This window comes from Pistacia vera, unplaced genomic scaffold (genome assembly GCF_008641045.1).
Source record: "Pistacia vera cultivar Batoury unplaced genomic scaffold, PisVer_v2 Contig59, whole genome shotgun sequence".
NCBI classification, from domain to species: domain Eukaryota; kingdom Viridiplantae; phylum Streptophyta; class Magnoliopsida; order Sapindales; family Anacardiaceae; genus Pistacia; species Pistacia vera.
The window spans coordinates 397,242-423,330 of NW_022196434.1; the positions used below are offsets into that span (position 1 = coordinate 397,242).

The 26,089-nt window shown below is 38.3% G+C and overlaps 3 protein-coding genes, 1 non-coding gene and 1 pseudogene across 6 annotated transcripts; 1 reads left to right on the forward strand and 4 right to left on the reverse strand.

Annotated features, from left to right (window-relative positions):
* Window positions 1-4,947: 4,947 nt before the first annotated feature.
* On the reverse strand, window positions 4,948-7,487 carry LOC116109821 (1,2-dihydroxy-3-keto-5-methylthiopentene dioxygenase 1-like). The gene is made up of 5 exons (XM_031396056.1): window positions 7,341-7,487; window positions 7,164-7,251; window positions 6,986-7,080; window positions 5,393-5,632; window positions 4,948-5,307 (listed from the first exon to the last, which is right to left on the reverse strand). The coding sequence occupies exons 1-5, from the start codon at window positions 7,350-7,352 to the stop codon at window positions 5,179-5,181; spliced, it is 564 nt and encodes a 187-aa protein (XP_031251916.1). The 5' UTR covers window positions 7,353-7,487; the 3' UTR covers window positions 4,948-5,178.
* On the reverse strand, window positions 6,427-6,506 carry LOC116109865 (annotated as a pseudogene).
* TRNAG-GCC lies at window positions 6,515-6,585 on the reverse strand. Its single transcript has one exon. It is a non-coding gene; the product is annotated as a tRNA-Gly (tRNA).
* Window positions 7,488-9,983: 2,496 nt separating the features above from the next.
* LOC116109811 (protein TIFY 4B) lies at window positions 9,984-14,397 on the reverse strand. Of its 3 annotated transcripts, XM_031396046.1 has the most exons (9): window positions 14,065-14,392; window positions 13,781-13,926; window positions 13,567-13,697; window positions 13,219-13,309; window positions 12,971-13,133; window positions 12,326-12,385; window positions 11,145-11,208; window positions 10,821-11,035; window positions 9,984-10,483 (listed from the first exon to the last, which is right to left on the reverse strand). In XM_031396046.1, the coding sequence occupies exons 1-9, from the start codon at window positions 14,180-14,182 to the stop codon at window positions 10,476-10,478; spliced, it is 996 nt and encodes a 331-aa protein (XP_031251906.1). In that variant the 5' UTR covers window positions 14,183-14,392; the 3' UTR covers window positions 9,984-10,475. The 3 variants fall into 3 exon arrangements, with proteins under 3 accessions (XP_031251906.1, XP_031251905.1, XP_031251904.1); XM_031396045.1 differs by lacking the exon at window positions 9,984-10,483 and having other exon boundaries at window positions 10,490-11,035; window positions 11,145-11,202; window positions 14,065-14,397; XM_031396044.1 differs by lacking the exon at window positions 9,984-10,483 and having other exon boundaries at window positions 10,490-11,035; window positions 14,065-14,395.
* A 5,438-nt stretch (window positions 14,398-19,835) lies between these two features.
* LOC116109741 (EPIDERMAL PATTERNING FACTOR-like protein 4) lies at window positions 19,836-21,456 on the forward strand. Its single transcript, XM_031395974.1, has 2 exons — window positions 19,836-19,850; window positions 20,728-21,456. Exons 1-2 carry the CDS (start codon window positions 19,836-19,838, stop codon window positions 20,989-20,991), a joined length of 279 nt encoding a protein of 92 aa, XP_031251834.1. The 3' UTR covers window positions 20,992-21,456.
* The last annotated feature ends 4,633 nt before the right edge of the window (window positions 21,457-26,089 follow it).

Consider the following 26,089-nt stretch of genomic DNA (forward strand, 5'->3'; position numbering starts at 1 on the left):
TTAACCGAAACGGAGAATACCTGAATTCGGATCCCCTCGGGGCTTACCAGGAGAAGACCCGCACGGCTCTTTTCCTGTTCGATGACCCGTCGACGTAGAGGTTCCATGTAGGTTCGGATAGTTTCTTGCCCGACTTCGCTAGACTGTTGCTCGCTTGGGAGATAGGAAAATTCCGAAATGAAGTTGCAACAGCCTGCCCTTTGATAGTCGACCTGGGCGTGTACCTTAAATCGAACGGCTCAGCTCCATGGCCCATTTGAGCAATTACCCGAGGCCTCCGGTTTCTGGAGGACCTGCCTGAGAGGGTAACTCGTCATCACATTGATTGTATGGGCGTGGAGTAAGGTCGCAGCTTTCTGGACGCGACCAGCAGGGCAAAAGCTAGCCGCTCCATTTCGCGGTACCGCATCTCGGCATCCGATAGACGCTTACTTGCATAATATACTGGCCATTGAATTGTTTCTTCTCGTATAAAGCCGCACTGACCGCGAACTGAGACACGGACAGGTAGATGAGCAGGATTTCTTGTGAAGAGGCTTAGAGAGGAGTGGTGGCTTCCCAAGATGCTCTTTTATACTTGGAATGGCTGTCGCATTCGGAAGTCCATTCGAATTTCTTATTTGCTTTCAGAACATGAAGAACGGTAAACAGCGGTCCGTTAGCCTCGATATGAAGCGACTAAGTGCCGCTATTCGCCCGTTCAGACTCATGACCTGCTTCTTGTGGTCGGACTTTCCATATCGAGCAGAGCTTGAACTTTTCGGGGTTTACCTCTATGCCCCCCTGATTGACCATATATCCGGAAACTTTCCTGACGATACTCGAACGAACATTTGAGAGGGGTTCAGCTTCATTCTGTAGAGTCGGAGTATGTCAAACATCTCAGCGAGATACGAAATAGATCTGCGGCGACCTGGATTTGACCAGCATGTCGTCTACGTAGACCCCATTGTCCTCCCAATCTGGTCGGAGAACATTCGGTTGACCAACCTCTGGAGGTGCACCTGCGTTCTTGAGGCCAAGGGCATGACTTTGTAGCAGTATAGCCCCGATCCGTAATGAAGGTCGTATGCTCCTCATCTGGCTTATACACGGGATTTGGTGTATCCCGAGTATGCATCCATGAAGCTTAATAGCTCGTGCCCGAGGTGCCGTCAACGAGCTTGTCGATCCTTGGGAGGGGAAGCTGTCTTTCGGGCAAGCTTTATTCAGGTCGCTGAAGTCTACGCAGGTCCGCCACTTGCCATTTGGCTTCTTGACCAAGACCGGGTTAGCAGCCAGGTCGGGTAGGAGCCTCGCGAATAGATCCATTGCGGAGAAGGCTCTCCACTTCTGATTTTAATGCGGGTACCGCTCCGGATCCATTGCCTTCTCTTTTGGCGAACTGGCTTAGCTTCACTGTTGACGTTTAATGAATGGCTATAACTCGGGGCTGATCCCGACCATATCCGCATGCGACCAGGCGAACACATCTATGTTCCTTCAAGAAGCTCACCAGCTCGGAGGCGAGGAGTGAGGGTTAAGACAGCTTCCGATCTTAGCATTCGGCTCGGCTCTTTGGATCAACCGAAACTTCGGACGATCCTCAACCGGGCCGCTCGGGGGGATTTCTTGAACTCGCGGATCTTGTTACTCCGCCGGACCAGGCTGTGGCTCGATCGGCTGATCGCCATAGCATGGCGGGGTGCACAACGCGAAATGCCTTTTCCTTGTCGGCCATTTGGACTGATTTTACATGCATTCGCGAGATGCGCTTTGCGACCCGCTTACCTCCCCTATCCCCGATGGAGTGGGGAATTCATCTGAGATGATAAATGGCCAGAATGCCGTTGAAGGCGACGGACAGTCCACGACCAAGAATTCGGTAACCCTGGTCATTCGTCGTAGTCGCCGAGCGTGACCGGGAGCTGGATTATCCCATGGGGATCAGGTGATCCCCGTAAAACCATACAGAGGCATCGAGGCTGGTTTCAAGTCGGCCTCGACCAGGTTCATTCTGTCGAAAGCGGATTTGAAAGGATGTTCACCGGCGCTTCCGTTGTCTACAAGCATTCTGCAGACATTATGACCACCTATCAGGGGTGTGATCACCAGAGCATCCTCGTGAGGATGGTGCAAAGCGAGCTGCCTCTTTCTCGCAGAAGGTGATCGGTTCCTCTTTCGGGCTTGGAGGTCGTTGCGATGTATTCATTACCTAATCAGGTCGTGGCGAGCTTCGCGAGCATATCTTTTCTGCGCTCCTCGCGTGTTTCCCGGAGGTGCGGACCTCCAAGATTATATTAACACTGTCGTACCCGTGCGATCACGGCGCTTTTTCTTCGCTCCCCTCGGTTTTTCTTTGGGGAGTCATCAATGTACTCTTTGAAGTGCCCCTTCTTGATGAGCTCTTCGATAGCTGCTTTAGAGCTCGGCACTCATCGGTGAGATGCCATTTTCCCGATGGTAACGGCAGTACTTCTTGTTGTTTCTAGCCGTAGCGGGGGGTTTCATTGGTTCAGGCTCGCGAGCAGGCTGCTTCCTCGGATTTGGGAGGATCGCGGATATGGGCATTCAACGGAGGAGTGTATTGGATCCCGTGCGGTCGCGACAGGGGACAGGAGCATAGGACTTTTTCTGCTCGTGGCGGGGTTTCTTCCCTTTTCGCGACTGTCAATATCTCCTTTGCGATCAGTCGCCTGTCGTCTCCCCGACCTGACACACTACTGGAAGTGCCGTGATCGCGACGGCGGAGCGCCGCCACGCGAGCTCTTCGAAGATACTTTTCTGCCAGGTTATGAAATTGGTGAGAGAGTATCATCCTCAGCCTGCAGTTCTTTCCACAGTTCGGTTTTGCGGGCGAACTCCAGCTATTATAAGGGTTCGGATGGACTCCTCTGGTGCGTGAGCGACTTTGTTGAGTTCCCTGTGGAAGCGATCAATGTAGGACTGCAGGATTCGTCTCTCTCTTGCCTTATATTGCTGAGGTAGCTCAAAGGCATTGAAAATTTCCGGTTGGCTTGGAAATGCCGCAGAACGCCGTGCTCATCTGAGGCCACGAAATGATGGATCCCGTGGGAGCGACCTGAACCATCGTTTGGCGTGAGAGGTCAGCGTCACGGCCAAACAGCGGCACTTCGCAAGGTCCGAAACCTGGTGGAGCTCCATCAGGTGTTGAAAATCATATAAATGATCCTGCGGATCATAGTTTCCAAACGGCCGCATGTCTGGCATTCTGAACCCCTGGTGGAAGCGGAGCACTAGCACTTCAAGAGAAATGGGGATGTAGAGGCGACCTGCGCCTGCTCTGTTTTGCTGCTCTCTTAGCCTATCTAGAGCTCGCTAGAGCTCCTCAATTTGCGGTAAAGGTGCCATACCTGGGTTGTTTCACCATGCGGGCCCGGCCTCCTGTTGCGGTTCAGGAGAGTTCGGAGGTCGGATGCCTCCTCGCCTCGGCGGTATTCCAGCCGCGCTCGACACACGCTGACTAGAGGTGTGTGAAGGCGATGTATTGTGCGGGGCATTTTCACGACCCTCGCGGTGGTACGAAACGCCCCGCGAGGTGGGGGGGGCACCGCATGGGAACGATCGGGGTCGTTCTGCTGGTGGTGATAGGAATCAAGCGTCCAGCATTTTCGCTTGGGTTTGCCTGCGACGTGGCATGGGACAGCTCGAGGATCTACTTTTTCACCGGTCTCAGCTTTGCTGACACCCTGCTCGGGATCTACTTTCAACGAGTCTCAGCTTTGTGACACCTGCTCGGGGCGCCCTTTGTGTTCGCTGGCCCTTGGGAGCCCGTAGGCTTACTTTTTGCCACTTGCTTACCCTTGCGTTTACGGCTGCAGTGTCGCGGCACGGGCTATCGCCCTTTGCCGCGCTTTCGCGCGACCTGCGGGCGTTTTTGGCGGTTGTACCGCTCCGCTGTCGCGGATGACATGCCTTGGTCCAGACGGTCCAAACGCTGTGACCGTCTGGAGAGTATGTCGATCCTCTCAGGTAACTTCGGATGGCAGGGTCAGTTGCGGAGCTGCCGGGATATCCCAACAGCATTTTGCGATACTGGAGGTACGCTGGAAGGGGTGTCCCTTAGGTCGCGGGGACTTCAACATGTTGGTTCCCCTGCTCAGGCTCAGATTGGCGGGCCATTGTAACTGTAAGACCAGTAGGTCAAAGATTTCTGATGAAGGGTAGACGCTAAATCAGGCCCTCCTTCTAGCGCCAAACTGGTGATGCTTTGTTTTGGCACCAACCAATTGTCACGTGGGTTTTGTTCTTTGACGAATTATTGCACGTGATAATGGATATATGAAATGAAATAAATGCACGGAAAAACTTTTAAAGTGGTTGGATGCTAAGGTAGAAGTCCTACATCCATGAGTTGTATTGATTTTAGTGTGGGTCAGGTCGCAAAGCGGACTGACGTACCGAAAAGTTATGAAAAACAAGTGTTTTCTTTTACAAGAGAGAGAGTTATTTTCTGGAAAGAATGGCCGAATCCCCTTAATGGAGGGGTCTTCTTCATTTTATAACAAATTGAGGCGTGTAATCATCATTAAATCCATGGGTTGGTGTGATTGTCAGGATGTAATCCGGCTTTACGTCCCATTTTCCTTTTTCCAAGCTGATTTCGCACGACTTGCTGCAGAGGAATGGACGCGTGTGAGCTCCACATTACTTTGCAGATCTGACGTGTGCATGTTGGCCTGACGGGAGCAGGTCACCCGTAACGTGACTCTTCCCACGTCAGCCCTTTGCTTTCCCGGGTATAACAAACTTGTCTAGGTAAAATCCACATTTTAACAAAGAGATGATTACTATGTTCAGCCAAAGTCTTCAAAACATGATGAAGAAACAGAATGAGCACCATTCCTAATTCTTACCAGAATCCTACTTTATTGCAATCAGAATCTTTAAAAAAAAAAGAAAAAATGTAACACAAAAGTAATTAGGACGAATCAACAAAGTAACAGCACTTCCCCATCAACAGATATATTATTGTGGATCTCATAATTAGCACATAATATGCCTGTACCATTAAAGATTTCAAAGTAATACAGATGATACGACAATATATCATCATTATAGACTAATTATTACCATTACATGCTATGTTATAAGTTCCAAGTTCATCAATGTCCCAAATGCATATACATAACATAAATAAGGTGCATAAGAAGACAGAAATATTCAGCCATTAAAATCCTAATGAGCTTCTAGTGGCACTCCAAGTTTCCCCGTCAAACCCTTGATGTACTCCTTTCTTGCAGGATGATTTTCCTGTGGCCGATTGTATGCTGTCCATACTGGTTCTCCCACAAACAACCTCATCAACTGCACATCACACAAAACATAAATCAACAATGGCTCTAACGAACTGACATTCATTAATCAATTTGTCTAAGCAAATCATGGTTACCTTAACATAATTGCTGGTGTCAAGAGTAAACCGATGGTATATTCCAGCCGGCAAAATTATAAGATCACCAGCTTTAATCCAGATTCGAATCCACTGGTCATCTTTGTCTCTAACATCGAAATATCCACTTCCTTCTAAGCAGTAGCGTATCTCCTCATCAGCATGTATGTGCTCCGTGTAAAAGTTCTTCAGCTTCTCCTCATAGTTAGCAACTTTTTCTGGGCACAAATCAAGCAAATCCTGCAAAAGTGACAGCATGATGATTTAGTCAAATAATTAGTTTAAGTAGCCAAAGAAAAAAAAGCTCTACTGGTGATCTTTGATTAAGGATCACAAATCATATTGCCACCTTTTTTTTCATGTATTCATTTATATAATAACGGCATAATGCAATGAAACATGTTATATAAATTTTTACTTTACTAAATCATAGACCATATTCCTTAACCAAGTGAACCCCAGTTGAGGCATGAACAGAGTTGCAGTCATATAATACTTTTAGGATCTAACAGCTTATAACTCCGCATTTAAAATGCAGAAAAAAATATATATTGTTTATAATGAAAGACAATACATAGGATATAGCTGCACATGTAAATTACATAAACAATACATTTTTTCCTACAAAAAGATAATATAATCATTAGTAACCAACTGGTTAACAGTGGGTATAATAAAAATTTCGTTTTATAAAGAAACAAATATATAGAGCTCATGTAAAATACATAAAAATAAATAAATTTTATTTACAACAAATAAGTAATATATTCATTAGCACCCAACAGGCTAACAGTGGGTAAATAAAAACTCTTTTATATAAAATTTAAAAAAATATATATATATAGAGCTCAGACATGCTTGCTGTCATCCAGAGATGAGGGGGTCATCCAGAGATGAGGGGGTATAATAAAACTTTCGTTTTATAAAGAAACAAATATATAGAGCTCATGTAAAATAAATAAATTTTATTTACAACAAATATGTAATTTATTCATAAAAACTCTTTTATAAATTAAAAAAAAAAAAAATACATAGAGCTCAGACATGCTTGCTGTCATCCAGAGATGAGGGGGTGATGGACCCAACCATCACATGTAGTTCATCATCACAGCTCTACAGGATTGCACCAGCCGGGAATCGAACCCGGGTCTGTACCGTGGCAGGGTACTATTCTACCACTAGACCACTGGTGCTGGATGTCTAAACTGGAAATATATTCTTTAAATAACTGGTAAATTTTCAGCTAGTTATAATTCACCACCGTGGAACATCAAATTGGGTTAAGCATGGGTATAATAAAAAATATTATTTATTTAAACTTATAAAACACAATTAATAAAAAGTATGAGGAAACAAATATTGATTTTGAAGCCAGTTTAGGCAGCTAGAACATAGAAAAATTCAACTCAATAGCTTCAAAAACACATGATAAAAATATTCATTTACTGAGTATTTGCATTTTAATAATTTATCTAAAGCTCAATATTTAGCTTAATTTCCTGAGTCTGAACTAGATTAATTTAATTGTTAACATTATAATTAGTAAATGGAACATAATAAACGAAAAAAATAAATAAATAAATAAGCATGTACCATGTAATTGTATCCTCTAGCTTCTCTGATCTTCTGCAATTCCTCATCGTTCTCGTAATCATCTGGATTCAAGCGCCAGTATAGCACTCCTAATTCTGCAAATTCCTCAATTGTTAATGCTGTAACAATTAATTAAACATAAATAAATAAATAAGCGATAACAAGAGAGAAAAAATGCCTGCCAAGTGGTCCAATGACACGAACTGTTTGGGGTTACGGTGATGAGGGAGTTGTTGATCTTCATGACTCTCATCCATGAACCATGCCTGATCAAACTCAAATCAGAATTGAGGTTAGAAACGTAATTCATTATCCGAGTCTCGGTTAAAACGACCAAGTAGAAGAGCCAACTCACCTCCAGAGCCATTGGTAACTCTGTCTGTTTCAACTCAAAATAAAAACATTGTTGGATGGTAATCACGATTCACACCTTCCCTTCTCGAGTATTCCGTTTTAAGGTGTTTATTTCTGTTGCTACTATTTGCCACGTGTACGGCTCCATCTCCGCTTGTTTATTTGTGGTGTTTGCATTTGTTGTGAAATAAATATCACTTTTGTCGCCCACCACATCCTTGTACTTTGCTACGATTTTTTTTTCTAATAAAATAATGTGACACATAAAAACTTCTGAACTAGTGTAAGATGTGATGTTGCTAGTTTTCGCTCCAATGAGAAGTACGCAGACCTTTGGAAAACCAATATGGGAATTAATAATAATAATGCAAATCAATGAGTAGAGAGTAGACCTGGCAAACGGCAGGCCGGGTAGACACGAGTCACAAGTAAAACAGATAAGAGTCCATAGGTCGATATATGTATGACCCATAACCACCCGTGCAGGTACATGTTGACCTGCGGGTCACCCGCATATAATGCTCACAATGCAAATAATGCATCAAAACTCAATGCTCACAGTACAAATAATGGTAGTTAAATATATTGTTTTATTTGCCCAAAGCGTTTGCCAACTTGGTGAAAGCGTTTACCTTTGAGAGTGACTAATGCTGTTGAGAGTTAGGCGATGTCGGAGTGAGAGAGAATGAGAGTGAGAGGAGAGCAAAAGTTGTTTCGTTGTCGACCTAGGTTTGGGAGTTGCCGTTCGTCGGCGTGATAGGGTGAGAGAGTTCAGACTGACTGAGAGTCGCGTCGAAGTAGAATGAGAGTGCTACTGCTGCTGTTTCGTCAGTGACAACCTGGGTTTGGGAGCTGTCGTTCGTTGGCATGAGTGAGCGCGAGAGAGTTGAGACTGAGGTGAGAGTCGCGTCGAAGCAGAATGATAGTGAGAGGAGAACTGCAGCTGCTGCTGTTTCGTTGACGACGGCCTGGGTTTGGGAGATGCCGTTCGTCGGCATGAGTGAGCGTGAGAGAGTTGAGATTAAGCTGAGAATCGCGTCGAAGTAGAATGACAGTGAGAGGAGAGTTGTAGCTGCTGCTGTTTCGTCGATGGCGGCCTGGGTTTGGGAGTTGTTGTTCGTCGACGAGAGTGAGTTGTGACCGTGGCTGCGTGAGTGAGCTGTGAGTGGTGTGCTGCATGAGAGAGTTGAGTGTGTAGTCCATTGTTTTAAAACCCGGATCGAAGGGCAACCCGTTTTGCTGCCCGGGTCATGGGTCAACCAATCCAACCAGTTGGACCGATCGGTTGGATCGATGACATCAGCGACAATTTTATTTTTAAAAAATTACATATTAATCCCTCAAATTTTAATATATTACAAAAATTCCTCTTAAAAGTTCAAATTAGTCCCTAAAATTTTTATTTATTTCAAAAATACCCCAAAAATTACCAAATAATCACAAACTTTTGACATATATCCAAAACACCCCTATAAAATAACAAATTAACCCTTATAATTTTGAAATATTATAAAAACCCCCTAAGACCTGAACCGGACCGGAGAAGCTACCAGGTCCCGGTCCAGTTTTGAAAACAAAGTTGTAGTCTGACTGAGTTGCGTTTAGACTTTAAGGTTTGTTAATAAATTGTATTTTAAATTCATTTTTTTTTTTAAAAAATAAATTACGGGTACCCGCGGGTATTACCCGACCCACCTACAAATTTCACGGGCGGGCCGAGTACAGGTAGCTTTGAAATGGGTATTTTAGAGGGATACCCATACCCGTCCGTTAGGTATGGGTACCCGTTTACCTGCGGGTCTGGGCCCTCTTTTGCCAAGTTTAGTAAAGAGTAGACAAAAGGGATTTTCAAATTGATTTGGATGCAAAGGGCAAATCCTAAATCTATTATTATCTTATTGTTTTTCTTGCATACTTTTGTGTGTATACAAATGTTGTTTGCTCTCAAATGAGGCAATTACTTTTTTGCTATTAAAATTCAAGGATAATTTCTTTGGGGTGAGAGACCCTTATTTCTACTGTTATATTGATGAACTTGCTCATGAAATAACCCTCTTATCATATGACATTGTGGCCTAACATACCGCCATTCTCGGAGCCTTAATAGCGAAGTAATTCTCTTATAAGATAACACACAATGTAGTCGACATCTCAATCATAAACTTTACTATATCATAAACTTTACTATTGAAACAACTTATGGTTGACTTATAAATAAAATAATCATTTCATAGTGTGACATGCAACTTGGCCAATGGCATAGTCGTGGGACACATGGCAAGAATTCATGCTCCATTTGCATAGTCATGGGACACAGCGGCGCAAATTCATTCTTTCATGAATTTACCTCATAACAAGATGAATCACACCTCAACATATTTGCATTACAGAGTTAAGCTATGCTACGTATCTACGACAGTTGAAATCTATAACGATTATAAAAGCATCCAGGGCCCGGATCATATATTACTGATTAGATGAAAGTAAATATTTTACCAGATAATTTTTTTTACTGTTTCAGTACAACCCAAGAATTGTTATAGGCTATAGGATTTGAATTCTCAATCGTTTTGGTTATTGTATTAAATTTTTTGTATATTATTCCATTACTGGCAATTGAACATACAATAGTAGATGAGTCTCGAAACACAAGCTTATACAAAATTTTAGAGATCACTAAGATAGCTTGAGTCAAATAAAAAGACTTCAACTGATTAACTTGCATAGAGGGCTATTGGAATGGCCAAAGCTGGCCAACATTTACATACATAATTATCCATAGAATAAGGCTACATCTAGCTTTCATTTCTCAGATGAGAGACCTTTAAACATCAGAAACAAGAAATTCCCGAGGATGGCGCTACACTTCATAAGTTACAAAATTGATCAGATTAGTGCTCAAACTATTACCATTAGAAAATCATGATTTCCTCACAAATCTCCAGCAACTAGTAAAAACTCAATTCATACCATACCAGCCTAAATCATGGAAACAGGAATGCGTGTTGAATGATTTTAATATAATTTTCTAGCTTTCCCTTTCTTTTAGGGTTAGCATTGTGATTGCCCGTGAAGAATGGGTATTTACTCATTCCCGGATTCACCTGACCTATAAAGCATCTTCAATTGCACATTCTTAAACATCTGTAGAGCAGCCATAAAAGAAAATATAAGTATAAGCTTTTATCAACTATAAACAACATCCACAATCAATACGTTGGAATTGATTTAGAGATAAATATGCTGAATCCAGCTCATTGATACTATGGCACTCCAAACAGCCAATTAAGCACACAATAGGATACCTTTATAAATAAGGAAAATATCACTACGTTCAAAGGGCTAACAGTAATCAAAGGAGACCAACATCCATTTATCCTATGCAATTATCAGTAGATCAGTAAGCATTAAAATTGTAAATCACATCAAGTTGAGCAAATCTAAGTCATAAGCAACCAAGCAAAGAATTTTTCCAGACTACCTTCATTGTTGAGATCAACAGAACGAGTGGCAACTTTAGCCTGGTTGTCAGCTGAGCTAGATAAATTATTTGGCAATCCAGGCTGGGGAGGAGAACTTGTATTGCTATGGCTTGGTTGTCCATTTGAGGCCTGTGTCCTCACTTGATGGTTCAAATACATCTCCAAATTGGAAGGAGTTGGTCCGGCATTTTTCTTGCCTTTGAAAAATCTTCCCCTGAAAGGAATATGAGCAAAAAATAAAAATCAAGATCATTAATATAGGAACACGAAACTTAAGGTTATCAGCACTATCCAGCGAATTATATGATAGTTACTGTAGGCACCTGTCTTTCCGCTTTTCGAGATACCTCTGCAATGAAACTTTTCGGTTCATCTGACCATCTACATCTTAAGAAAGGCTAAATGTCAAAAAGGACATAATAATGGTTAATAATTCTCATATATTGTCTGGTAGGAAAACTTATTAAAATGCCTAGGCCTCCCCATGTATGATAGTAACCATCCCATGGCCCAGGTTGTTTTGTCATGTCACTATTTGGATAAGCTTCTCAAAAAGGTTTGGTAAATAAAATAATCATGTTTAGGCATGCTTTTGTACAGCACAGACAAAAGAAAATTGTGTTACAAAACTACATTGCTAAAAGAGTTGTTTTACCAAAAAGCAGGAAAGATGCATGCACTGACTGCAGGACAGGAAGGAAAAGGTGCTGACTAGCGGGGAAAATGGTGATTGGAGAAAAGGAGGAAGTTTTGAAGATGATAAGCACTAAACTAAAGGTAGAAGTGTGATTTTGTACAGCATGAAGCTATATCACTTGTGTTTGATATTTGCAACAGAGGTGAAAGGGTGACGGCAGCGGAGTCGTATTTCAATAGTACAGATGGTGTGATGGCATTTGGCAATGAAGTATGTAAGTTCTACGAGATAAAATAGAACTGAGAACAAATAAACTTGGAAATTATAGTTCTCAAGCAAATAACACTTGGCTTCTGCTAAGAGAAAAATTTATTTTCCAGATGAACGACTGAGGTGAATCACCAAATGATATTATTGTTTTATTTCACTTTATTTCTATCAAAGCATAGCATTTTCAAAATACTCTGTAAGAGTGCCTAGTTTGATATTAGTAAGATTAGTTTCTATCCGTGTTGAGAATCAAACAGTCTCTCCCTGAGCCTGTGGTGTCATACCCATGAGTGGCGTGCAAGCACTGGGCATGTGGTGAGGAGACCAGTTTAGGCCATCAAAAAGTATGTAGCTCTTCCTATTGGCAGGGGTGTAGAGTAGAACATATGTTTAATGACTGAAAATTCATATGCATCTCAGTATTTGACCACAGAAAGAATATTAAAGGTTGAATTTTTGGCGACCTCAAGGTCACCATGATAATAATAGTTTTGCAGTTAAGTAACTAGCATATGTAGTCATCACGCTCCAAAAGACAGCTGAGACAGTATTATGCAAGTTGCAAATTCTAAAATTTAGCAAACAAAATAATATTACCAGAGTCGCGAGTAACATTCCCTTTCTCTCTATATTCCTGAGGATATTCTGCCATCTTCTCTGTGAAAGTCAATCATAATTATCAATTAGTTAACTATTCAAATAAAATGCTTGTATAGTAAATTTAGCAATATCATTGGAACTATCTTGATGTAAGAAACTTAAAAAGTTCACTCTTGTGCAATCCAGCAAAAACGGTTACTACACACGGACATTATACTTAAGATTTAGACTGCATATACTTAAGATTTAGACTGCATGTGACACTTAGAAAGGAAGGTTCAGGAATGCAATCCAAATAATTGTTAGTGCTCTTATTTTGTTCAGCAGCTTCCATTAAAGTGGTGCATGGTAGCAACATATGCAAAACATAGAAGGTACAACCCGTTGTTGTTATGGAAATAGAATACCAACAAATATTAATAATGTCTTTTCATTCAATTTCAACGATTGAAAGATGTGTTTTCCAAAAAGAAATGTCCTGCTATAGGATGAAAAGATGGAGCAGTCTAGACATATTTCCAGGGTACTATTTAATCCACTAAAATACAGCCTCAGCATGGTGTTCAAACATCATAGACAATTCAAGTCAATGAAATCTATAGATCACAAAAAGACAGTGGACCTGTCTATGCCAAATCCTACCTGCTTGCATGGGATGAGAGATCATAGCAGGGGGAAAAATTCCATGTCTGTCATTAGCCGCCTGTAAATGGCATGGAATGGACCTAAACGACGCAACTCCACTAAATGGACCATCTTGAGGAAAATCAATCGGAGTTGCTGCCAGGTGCATAATTGCCCGTGCCTGCAAACCCATATTTGGATGCATTGGAAGCCAACATGCTAGCATTGTTATATCTTCAGGAATCCACGGAAAGAAGCTTCATTACCTTATCAGTTGGCACTCCATCATACACATTCACCTTGCCACAATAGAAAATCGTCATTTGTCCAGCCAACCCATTTGCTTCACCCGGATTTCTGCTGTCACAGTTACAATACTTCCACTAAATTAAATCATACATGAAATCTCGTAACATTTAATCTAAACTCAAATGTTATGCAGCATCATCAATTACAACAAACTGAATTTTCAAACTTGCTAATCGTAAACAGGCTCAATTATCACAATGAAAATTACTACTTCACTAACTTGTTCCATTTTTTCTTTTTAAATTTTAAAAAAGGTCAAAAAAAGGGAGCGGGTGGGAGGAAAGCAAAGGAGTAACGAAATAGACCTGGAAGGAGATGACTTGTTATCAGTGTTAGCAGCACATTTGGGAGGATCCTTCCGCCTATACGCACTGTTTTCGTCTCCCAAGACCGGAGTGCTCTGTTCCTTCACCGAATCGGCTAAATTGGAAGTTGCCTACAAATACAACATTAATTATTTGAACAACAAACATATAATTCATGAAACAAAAGTACAGAGGAAGGCCAGAGTCTACTCACGCGCCGCGCATTTTCAGGCTGCGAGACTAAGACTTTCCTTAAAGCCCCGGAGCCGGCACCGGAATCATCGCCATTTTCGAGCAAAGCTTTGAGGGAAATCACTTGCTGGATCGCTTGAGATTTGTTCCAAGAAGGTCTGCGCATTCCTGTTGCTCCACGTGTCGAAACATTATTTAATGGGTTAAGGTTTCAGCTCAGGTACCGGAAAATAAGGAGAAAGTAAAAAGGGCAAAAATGGAAAGAAGAAAAAAAAAGAAAAGAAAGAAAGAAAGAAGAATTAAAACCTTTTTCTTTGAGAAATTTGCGGCAATCTTCACGGGTGAGCTGTGAAATGTCTTCCTCGGTGAGTTGACTGTAGGGTTTGTCAAGAATTGACCGGCATGACGTCATACCGCCGTCCATGCCGTCAGATTCCGTCGACAAATTGGTCCGTTAAGGGTCAGTGGCAGTGATTTCGACAGTATGGTAATTATCAGAGGATTATAAGGTTTAAAATGAGAAGAGGAAGAGTGAATGAGTGAGTGAGTGTGTGTGGTGAGAGAGAGAGTGGCCGCGGCGTCTGTGCCTTGCTTTCTTTGGGGAGCCTTTTAGGAGCTGCGGTGCACCCTAGGCTGCCACGTAATAACCTGTCTGTGTTGTCTTAGACAAGTAATTATTATTATCGGACCATAGTGGACTTAATTATTTTTTTTAATTGCTTTTCGTGCCATTTAAATAGCCTGAGGTTGTGGTTGGTAGTGGGGTTTGAAAATATCTCTCACCATTGGCTTTTAGATTAGGAATTTCCTGTAATCTCATTTAGCAGAAATTTAGGTTACACGAGTTATAACTTGACTTGATGCTTTTCATACCCTTTTTTACGGATATTTTATAATTTTACACACAAAAGTAAATATAGGTCACTATTATTATTTTAAAATTTATTTCTTTTTATTTAAAACTGCATGATAATAAAAATCAATAAATCACTTTATTTGTCGCACAGAATTTGAAATATTTTTCATTTATAATTTATAATTACATATTTATGAATCTATTTCTGTCATGGTTATTAAATCATTGGTATCATGTATCAAAACCTAATTTTTTGAATCGTGTATCTAATCGTATTACAGGATACACTTTTTTCAAAAAAAATTAATAAAATAATAATTTTTTTTCTAAAAATTAATATGATCCCCGTGATTAATTAACATATTTTATAATATTATTGGTTTTAAATTATGATATTACATAATCAAAATTAATTACAAAATTAAGAATCTATATCATTTCCTCTCGATCATATATATCATTTCCAAGATCAATGTTAATATTTATAACTCTACTTGTGTTATTATTATCATGAAAAATGGGCAACACATCTTCCTTTTTACTTTCTCTATGCAAAATGGGTAAATTTGAGCAGGTTTTAGTGAATCGGGTTGGATGACCCGGATTCGACTTGAAAAAAATTTTGGACTTTGGTCTAAATAAATAAAATCATATCAATATTTTTAAGGATATAAACGGATACGTATCGATCGTAGGATACATATCAACGTATCAACAGGTTTAGGATACACTCTCTGATACGTATCGTTGGCGACTCATATCGAATCGTATTATAGGATACGTATCACGTATCGTAGGATACTAATAACCATGATTTCTATAGCAATTGACCCTTAGTTTGGACTATATATATATTTCAAACTAAGATATTAGGAAAATCCACCATACCAGTTCGTTTTAAGGTATACACCTACAAACTTTACTCATGAAAAGACATTTTTTTTTTTTGTTTGTAACTAGAGTGTTCTCAGTCCGTTTATATGCATTCTACTAATCTTTGTAGTTTATTGAATACCCTACAAACCCAAAAGACTAAATAAGTCCTAATATTATTATGATAGTTGGATCCAAGGTTTTGATCCATGAACTCAAGAAATAGAGCAAACCTCTTTGACCGCCACCAACCCCTTCAGTTCTCATGCAAAGACATTGATTCTTATATATTTTGTCAAGTACAAATTGACTGTAATTAAATTCTTTGTGAAATTTGGCCAAGTTTCCACATACAATAGTAATTTTACCATCATTAACCAGATCTAAAATGAGTAAAATTATACCAACAACCCTCTCTCATAAATTTTCTCTCACAATCCTGACGTGACAACTCACAATTGGTAAGCTCGCAATTAATCAATGGGACTCATGCAGGACCCATGTGGCTAGGGGTGTTCGGTTCCAGGTACCCTGTATGTTTTGAAGGAACCAGAATTGACGGTTCCTTGAAATTTGGAACCAGAACCGGAACCGACGGTTCTGGTTCCTAGGTACCCAGAACCGAAACCTGTAACAACGGTTCCAGATCTGGGTACCTTGTAAAATTACATGACCCCCAAAAAGTTTTTAAATGGCAAAAAAACCCTTAAAAACTTACAAATACCCTCCCAACTGGCACTTGTTAACAAAAATAAAATTACAAATTATAAATTCAAAATTCAAAATTCAAAATTCAAAATTCAAAATTCAAAATTCAAAATTCAAAATTCAAAATTACAAACTCCATTACTTTGTAAAGGTAGATTCTCAAAAGTCAAACCAACTTACTTTAAATGTTATGAAATATAAATATAAATGTATTCACGTTACTTTTTCTACAAAAGTTTTTATTAACCCCCTAATCTTATTTTTATTTTATATTAGTCTCGGTTCCGGTTCCTAACTATAAGAACCAGAACTGAAACCGCACAATAACGGTTCCAAAAATTTGGAACCAGAACCAACCCGTAGACAGTCGGTTCCAAGTAGCAACCGAAACCAAACCTCGGGTACCCACCGGTTTTGGTTCCAACCGGTTCTTTTGAACACCCTTACATGTGAGACTCGTTGTGAACTGACTAATTACGAACTGCCACGTCAAGGTTGTAAGAAAGTTTGTGCAAGAGGGTTATTGATGTAGTATTATTCATCTAAAATTTATTACTTCAAATAAGGCTTCATTTACTCCTAAAATTTGTCTAATAGAAAGGAGTTCATTTAGCCTTGGTAATGTCTTAGGTTCGACCGCTCGAGTCTCTTCCATTGCGCAGCCTTTCTGGGTGGGATGGGATAAGGGCTTCAAAATTATATATATATATATTTCATGTACTATTAATAAATTGATTGTTACATTAACGTCTTATTTACAAATCAATACCATATAAAAATATATATCAGGAGAAATAATAATTTTAAAATATAGTTAGATTGTGTATTGTGTAACATAATTGATAACAAAAATACTACATATATAAAATTATCTTAAGTGACGTAATTAATGATGAGTCAATATCACAGTAATTACTTTCGCATTATTAATACGATGCTAACGTATCATCCGGGTCCAATCATACCAAACAACGCCAAGGTCGGCTATCCCATTGTCGCCAGGCCCAAACGACGTAGAAACCAAAACATTTGAGAGCTGAAACTCAGTCCAAAAAAAAAAAAAAAAAAAGAATCTGTATATTTCCATTACCTTGTGAAGCAGTAACATTGAAGGTGCCCTAAAATTGAAATGTCCCTTTCTAGTTTCCGAACCCGATGACCTAAAAGCAATGGTTGCTTCTTGATTCTGCCCTAGTTGTCTTCTAGTATCCCCCACTGTTCGAATCAAAGGGCCTTAAAGGGGTCACTTCTAAGCCTCATGGCCTGGCCTTCTGGACTTATTTCAATCCAACATTAGGCCCAGTTATTATAAACAGTCTCCTATGGTTAGGCTTCAGATACGTGATTACTGTATGTTTACTGTTTGTTTTACTCCAGTATTTTTTGAAGAAAAAGCATTAAAGAGGAATGCCGAATGAGCACATATAAAAGAAGCCAAAGTTGGCAGTGTGTACAGAGAAAAACAGTGTTAGAATCAGTGAAGTTAAGTAAGATATTTATTTTCCTGGATATGATAAGTCTTTCTCTTTCATGGCGTTGTTGGTTGCCATATGGAACGTACGAGTTACGCCAACTACCTTCTTATAGGAGCTGACCTCAATTCCTGCCCTAGTCACTTTGCCTTAAATGCTACCAAACCCCACTTTCAGGATTGGTCCTGCGCTTAACACCAAAAAAGAAAAAAAAGGAAAAGTCATGAAGCCTCATTTAATTTACTGACCTTACGATCTGTCCTTTTGCCCTTACATTTTTAACCTCAACATGAACACTTAATTGAGCAAGAAAAAATAAAATTTCATTTGATTAACGGAATTAAAATGAAACAAAAAAGTGAAGAAGGAACGTTTTGTAGTAGTTGTTTGTATGGAAAATGTGGGTCCGGTGAAATTAAGAGGGATTGTATTAAGTAAAAATGCCAGAGTACAAATCGTCGTTGTACAAAGTGATATGATAGCTGTTATACCATTAGTTTCACATCAATCTTTTCTTTATTTTCATAAAACGAGTGGTATGATAGTTGTCACATCACTTTATACAAAGACTCTTTGAAACTCAATATTTTCTTTATTTTTACAAATGAGTGGTATGGTAGCTGTTACATCACTTTATACAAAGACTCTTTATACAAAGATCTAGCATTTCTCTTGTATTAAATAATAATTGAGTAAACCAACTTTTTCCCAACCAAGGTTTGTCTTAACTCTTAATGACACTTTCCATTTAAAAAGTTTCAAAATACTATTTTCTTGTTCAAAGTTAATATTCTATTACTACCCAAAACTGATTCTGATGACAAAAATTCTCTCTGTTATCATCATTTGAACCTCCAATTTTTTCTTTACAAAATCTCTCTCACTCTGACAATTAATTTCTTTTCGATTATCGATTATCACAAAATTAAAGTTTTTTGTTCTTAGTTGATTTTTAATTGATTCCAACGATGAATATTCAATTGATCACCATCATTCAGTCCATTAGCATCCACTCTATGCAAACTCTCTTATCTTGACTCCTGATAACTCGTCAAACCCTAATTGAGAAAACGAAGTGTATTTTGGGAAAATGATATTTTGCAATATTTTGGGTGGAAAAGTGTCGATAAGACAAACTTGGGCGGGAAAAAGTCCTTTACTGTATTGAATAATGGTGGGCTTGGTGCTAGGGCTCGATCAGATGTTCGCCCCGTAGAAGACATAACCTCCATTCTCTCAACACGGCAGCTGTTGCCTTCCACCTCAACACCCCTCTCTTTTCACTATTTTACATCTTTGCCACCCCAACCACAACTCTTCAATTTTTCAGTCTTAGGAAATTTATATTTGAATAAATAAATTGATATAATAGGAAGTATTTACAGGTGTTGATTTAAAGGATGTTTGAATTTGAGGAGAAAATCATATAATATGAATCATGTTACAAGCAGAAGCGTGTGACATGAACTAGTGAAAGATGGAAATGAGAATTTGAGATGATATGATGTGAAAGAGTCGACCATCGGATTTGATCACATCGCCGAATTATAAGAAGTCACCCATAAAATCAATTTCGATTTGAATCCAGCAGGCACAGGATTTCAGTCTTCAGAGTCAAAGATAAAAAAGTTTGACTTTTGGGTTAACCTTTATACATTTCCTTATAGGGGACCAAACACACGTAACATGGGATAAAATCAGAGTCACAGTCACGGACATGGGACATAAATCACAATACAAAGAAAAAGAATTTAAGCGTAAAAAAATGAGAGGACGGTCCATACTTTTAGGAGTATTATTTAAGAAGTTATTTATCTTGATTGTTAATAAAGATAATCACTATTATTGATGTTTGATTTTGACACCAACTAATCATACGTGAAAAATGTTGAGTTGATTCAAAAGACACACGTGTATATGGGGGTATTGAATTGATTAAGAGAAGAAGAACAATGTTTAAAGTGGTTCGAATGCTTAAATAAGCAAATCCTACGTCCACTGGTATTGTATTAATATATGAGATCAGATCGCGTTTAGCGAACTGATTTATAACTTAGAGAACACAAGTGAATACACGAGAGAGAGAGTATATGCTATTTTAGAGAAAAATTAGCTAATCTCACAAACGAGAGAGGAGCCCCCTATTCATAGTTGGATGAATTGAGGTAATGATTACTAAATCTGTAAGTAGGTTAGATTACCATGCAAATCCTTCTGCGTCCCGTTGCTCACCTGGTTAAGTGGTTTCCTCGACTTATGCAAGGATTTGATACGTAGAACGTTTTCAGTTTTACGCCACTTTGGTGCATACCCACTATACTAGTAGGAGCATGCTGCTTATGTCAGCATACAATGTGACTGCGTCTGAACGGCTGCAAAACCTACCTAACAAAGCTTGATATCAGCACAACTGTTTCAAGCATAACAGCGATAAATTTATTTGATGTCAATTTCAAAAACCTGGAAAATTAATTAAATTACGTGTAAATTAATCTCAATATTTCCGGTAAAAAAAAAAAAAAAAAAAAGAATGGTAAACGGTAAATAAGAGCAATAATAAAGGACTGAAATTGAAGCGATCACAATCATGAAGCCCTCTCCAGCAAGACGCCAAGACCCCACCCCAACCTTTAGCCAAACAATAAAACAAAAACCCTCTCTCTAATAGTCTAATCTTGTGTACATGTCTGATGTCTCTTTGACTTAGACTCTCTCACACGCTAATACTTTTCTACTTTCAACAATTATATCAAAACACACTTCACCTCTCTTCTCTCTTTCAATCTTTTTCCTTCTCTTTGTTGCTTCCTTCACTCTTTTTTTTCTTTTTTTTTACCATCACACCAAAATCAATCCTCTCCACACTCTGCAACTTAAGAGTTAAGACATTACACTTTCATCTCAGGCCATGCGGCGCCACCACCGCAACCACCAGCGCGGTCTATTGTCATCTCTCACTGCCTTCACATTTCTCTTCTTTTTACTAACTCCACTGGGTGAGCTTCTCTTCACACTTTACAATCACAATCACACTCACACAACATTAATGCTTGTCATTAGAGGCTTGGTGTTACGTTTCATTCATCTGCAGGTTGTGGGTTACTGGAGAGAGGTTCAGACTCAGAGTCGTTGGAGGGAGGTGTGCAGGCGCAGAAGCGACTCAGTGGTCCAGGTTCTTCACCACCCACGTGTAGATCCAAGTGTGGAAATTGTTCTCCTTGTAAACCGGTTCACGTGCCTATTCAGCCTGGTATGAGTATGCCATTAGAGTACTACCCTGAAGCTTGGCGTTGCAAGTGTGGCAACAAGCTCTTCATGCCCTAAAAGACAAGACATAATTAAAAACACAGACTTCTTTTCATAAATATATAGTATTAATGTTATTTAACTCTTTTAATTGTGACTTGCATGAATGGGTTGTTCTTTCCATGTTTATAATATTAGAGTATTATTATGACGAATTGACGATGATTTTGCCTTCTCTGTGAGGACACAGGGAACGTTGGGAATGTAAGTCACTTGAAAGTTAGATTACCAAGAGGGATCTCTCTCTACTCCAATGTCTTTCTCTCTCTTTTTTCTTTCTTTTTTACTTGCAGTAACGCAAGTTTGTTAATTAAGAGACAGATTGCCAGATTGGAACAAAAAGGCTGTAACTAAGATGTGCCCTTTCTATTAAAAACACAAAGTTATTATAACTTGTTTTATATTTATATATATATTTTTTTTTCCTGGTTCTTTCTCTTTTCTCCCATCTCTGGCTCTGTTAAATTCTACTCACACTCTAGTAATAGCTCTATACTTTTAAGCAAAAGGTCAGGGATATATATATATATATATTCATGGAGCACGTACACAGATTCTGCTATAAGAGTACCCAAAGTTGTAATCTTAATGTTTCAGGCTCAGGTTGGTTAATTTATGTAGTACTGGTACAAGCATTGATTATCAATGCCTTATTTTTTCCTCTCTGTCTTTCCTCCCATAGTCTAATTCTAGTAAGTAATGAACAGTGGAGAGTCGCAGTTGCAGATAGGAAATGGCTCTAATGGGTTGTTTGTCTTCAACAATGGCAATGGTGCATGTGAATAGAAACGACTGAGGAACCGAAAGCAGAAACGAAGGACACTTGTTTTTGTTTGCTTTCATTTCATGTGTATATGCAACTGGATTGTCTGGGATATTATTCGATGATTTTTCCTTCGCCAGTTTAATTATATGATCCATTCTTCTTTTGCTGTTGGAGATACGACATCAAGCAGTGAATATATTTGTATACGGATCCTGCTTTTTTCTCTCCGTATATATTGTATGTATCCATTTCTAGTTTCCAAGGTTACCCTCACTGATTCAATGAAATTACACAACGCAATGTGGGGACGTGATAGATGTCGGGATTAAGGAATCTATTAGTTTTGTCTTTGTTTTGTGATTAGATTAATGAAGTTAATTAAACTAATGTCTTGTGATTAGATGTAGTAAATTTCCAAGCGATGGTCTCGTTTTGTGTAATAACTTGGCACAAAAGGGGTGTAATGTAACTGCAAAACCATGCTGCAGGGGCAAAAGGAATCTTATATTGGCATGTGGAATGTTCTTTCTGGGTACCAATTTGATTTCGAATGTAGTTTGAAATTAATAATTGATATTTCTTTTAAATAAATATTTTCTGGAATAAAATTGGGTGTAGAATAAAAAAAACTAGAAAGACCCCACAACACACCTACATTATTGTTGTTTTTTGAAGCACGAGATAGCTGTTGTTTGTAGTGTTGCTTCTTGATTATTGAGATTCCATTTCCCATATCATATAAGTACGAAAAACTTACCATTTCGATAATATTGTCGAATCATATACTACTTTCCTTTCTCTTTCTCTTTTCTTTTTCTTTTTATATTTTATTTTAATAATGAAAATCACTTTATATGCCCGATACACAACACATACACAATTTTTTCAACCAAAATTATATACGACACTGATTTTGTAATTAAATGTTTGCACAATGTGTGACGTTATATTAATTACTTAAATTACAAAATATGAAACATGCTATTAGTATCCTACGATCCTAAATATCATATTAGACGATTCGATACGGGCGTCAATGAATATATCAGAAGAGTGTATCATAACATTTCGATACGTTAATATGTATACTAGATACCACATGTATCGGTACGTATTCTAAAAAATATTGATACACATCGATTCGCCTTTATTAATTTCAGCCCAAATTTTTTTTGATTCGGACTGAAATAGATCATGTTGGATCCAGGTCCCACCAATTCGATTCACTAAAACCCGCTCAAATTTACCCATTTTGCATGGGAAAGTGAAAGAAAGATCTGTTGCCCATTTTGCATGATAATAATAACATAAGTGGAGATATATTATTAAAATGATCTTAGAAATTATATTAATGGTTGAGAGGAAATGATATAATTCATAATTTTATGATTATTTTTGATTATCTAATACCATAATTTAAAGCCAATAATATCACAAATTTTTTAATTAATCTTGGGGATGATACTAATTTAAGAAAATGTTATTATTTATTATTAATTTTATAAAACATATCGTACGATACAACGCGATACATGATTCAAAAAATTAGGTTTTTGATACACAGATACGATATACATTTGTCAACCATAATATGAAGTACAATTTTTTTTATGTATATTTTAGTTAAAACCATCATTATCTCAATCCTAGTCACACAAATAAATACTATCTCTAACCTCCCTTAGGTTTAAAGAATAACAAAAGTCCCTGAGGTTTTTTTTGGGGTAAGCAGAGTGTCTGGCCCAGTTTATGCATACTTCAACTAATCTTTAAAATTCATTGAATACCTTAAAGTCCAAATGATCAAGTAAGTCACAATGTGTCCAGTTAACCTCAGGGTCGTCTTAAGAACATTTGTGACCCTAGACAAAAGTTACTGTGGGGGCCTTCTAATAATATAAGCATATTTAAAAAAAATTATTTCAAATTTTTTTTTCTTGCCTTTTGAGATGCAAAATCACTAGAGAGGTGGATGACGACCAACGGCTAACGGGTTAGGTTGGTGGGGGGTTTTTGGAGAGCAGATGCTGGACGATGGATGGTGAAATGGGTGATTTCCAATGCCAGGATTGACCAAAAAACTTGAGAAGTCACGGCCTAAAGTATCAGTGGCCGACGATTTGGCAAGTAAACGGATAGGTATGATAGGGGTTTTGGTCAGAAGGCAAAGGGGGGAAGATGTGGTGTTGGGGAAGGCCAATGATGCCAAGTATATGTTGAAAATGCCGAAAATGGCTGTCGCACGTGGTGGAGCTGGTTGCAAGTTCGTAAAAAATGACTAAATCAAGGGCTATCAGGTTGAAAAAACACTTAGAAAACGATAAAGTGATGGTTCCAATCGAATTGGTGAAAAAAATCAACCGAAATCAACTCCAAACAATCGGCGATGGAAGAAGGTAGAGATGATTTATGTGAATGTTAAATTTTCGGATTGAATTAGGGGTGAGTAATTTGAGACATGTAAATGACCATTTTAGCCTTTCATTGTCAAAAGAAATTTAATGCGTTAATTTAGGGGTGTAAATTAAATATATAAAACTAGAGGTATAAACTTGCTATTTCGTCAAACTTTGGGTGGAAATATATGTAAAAGTTATAATAAATTGGGTGGTCTTTTTGGTTTTTTTTTTTAGGCTCATTGGATTGCCTAGCTAATAAATTATATTCTTTTTTTTGTTTTTTGTAATATATTAAAAAAAAATTATAAAAAATTTGACACTTTTCGGCCTTATTTTTTGGAATGAAGGAGCAAACCTTTTTAAACGTCAAACCAACCTTTTAAGGTTTTCGATATTTATTTTCTTTAATTGTATTAGATAATTTATCATACCTTACAATCTTATTGACGTTTTTATAACATCGGGAAAAGAAGAAATAAGAGTGTCACAATAATTCTGATACGCTCGAAAAGCACTTAAGAGTTAAGACACAACATACGAAATAGCAAAAGTGCTTCCATAAGAAGTGCTTAAAATGGAAGTATTTATGAAAAAGTACTTCGCAGTATGTTCTTAAAAGTATATATTTTTTTACCCATTTAAGTCAAATACTATAAAATGTGTGAAAAATAAGTACTTCCATTTACAAAACAGCCTTAAATTGCAGAAATATAATAAATATTGACAAATTATACTCCTTTTCGAAATTGCTTTCATCTGCAACTCTGTAGTAGCAGAGCATAGTCCCAAATCCAGAGAAAAAAGAAAAGAGTAAAAAAAAAAAAAAAAAAAACAAAAACAGAGTAGACTGTACCACGAGGAATGGTGATTTTTATCGTCTTTACATTTGACGTTGACCTCTGGGTTCTGTCGTTCTGATAGTTTGCACGTGCAAATGTTCAATATTACAGAGGAAAGTAAAAAAAAAAAACAAAAAAAGTAACTGTAAAAAGAAAAGGCTTCACAAAAATACTTTAAAAGGGCCCCCACTTTGTCTTTAAAATCAAAGAGGGCGACGATATTATAGAAAACAGGAACCCCATGCCCAATTCCCATATGGTGTCTTCTTCAAGTGTCTCTCTCCAAATCAGAGCAGACCCACCTGACAGCTGACATATATAATTTTTTCATTACAGAATTTGAATAATGGATGAAATTGATGAGTAATAATTTATTTCTTGGATTGGTGAGGCAGGGTGACAAGAGGTAGAAAGGGTTGGTGTGGTGGCTCCAAGATGAACTCAAATGTGAAAGGTGGTGATGTTGCGGGGTGTGGTGCCGTCAGGTTGCCCATTCACTAACTTTGGTCTTTAGGTTTGGGGAAGAGGGAAAGATTGAAATGATATTTGATTTGACAGTGGTGGTGGCAGTTGTAGGTTATATAGACTTTATTGTAAAGCCGCTCTTCCCCTCTTTCCTTTCGATCAAGCTTTTTGGGATTGGGAGTGCTTATGTCAAATCTTTCACTTCATTATTTCATCTCACGGTATCTCTATTCCTGAATATGTTGTCCTAATTGTCTATATGTATGCTCATTATCTATTATCAATATTTTGAGAGCAATGTTACCGTTATCAAAAAAAAAAAATAAAAAAAAATAATTATATATATATATCCAATTCATGCTATTTGTTTTGTTTTAAAACAAAATTATAATTAATCGTGATCATGATGTTATCACGTCTATCATTTTTCATATTTTTAACAAGTTTTTCAATAAATAGTAATTTTCAATGTTTTAAAAACCCGATCTAATCCAACGATTGAACCAATTTAATCAGAACCCAAGGCTTTCATTGGGCTAGATTATCTATTTTACTATTTATCAAAAACCCTTAGAAATTATGATGATTATTGATAAATAATTGAAAATCAGAATATTAGAGCTTTTGAAGAGAAAGTATCATGAGTG

Bases quoted from the DNA above. Each gene is read 5' to 3' on its own strand.
- LOC116109821 (XM_031396056.1), bottom strand. The intron at 5,633-6,985 runs GTACATGCTTAT...TCACTTTTGCAG, and splicing joins CTAGAGGATACAATTACATG to GATTTGCTTGATTTGTGCCC. The intron at 5,308-5,392 runs GTAACCATGATT...TGTGATGTGCAG, and splicing joins ACACCAGCAATTATGTTAAG to TTGATGAGGTTGTTTGTGGG.
- LOC116109811 (XM_031396044.1), bottom strand. From the start codon at position 14,182: ATGGACGGCGGTATGACGTCATGCCGGTCAATTCTTGACAAACCCTAC. The intron at 13,310-13,566 runs GTCTATTTCGTT...CTGTGACAGCAG, and splicing joins AACAAGTCATCTCCTTCCAG to AAATCCGGGTGAAGCAAATG. The intron at 11,036-11,144 runs GTGCCTACAGTA...TATTCCTTTCAG, and splicing joins CTCGAAAAGCGGAAAGACAG to GGGAAGATTTTTCAAAGGCA.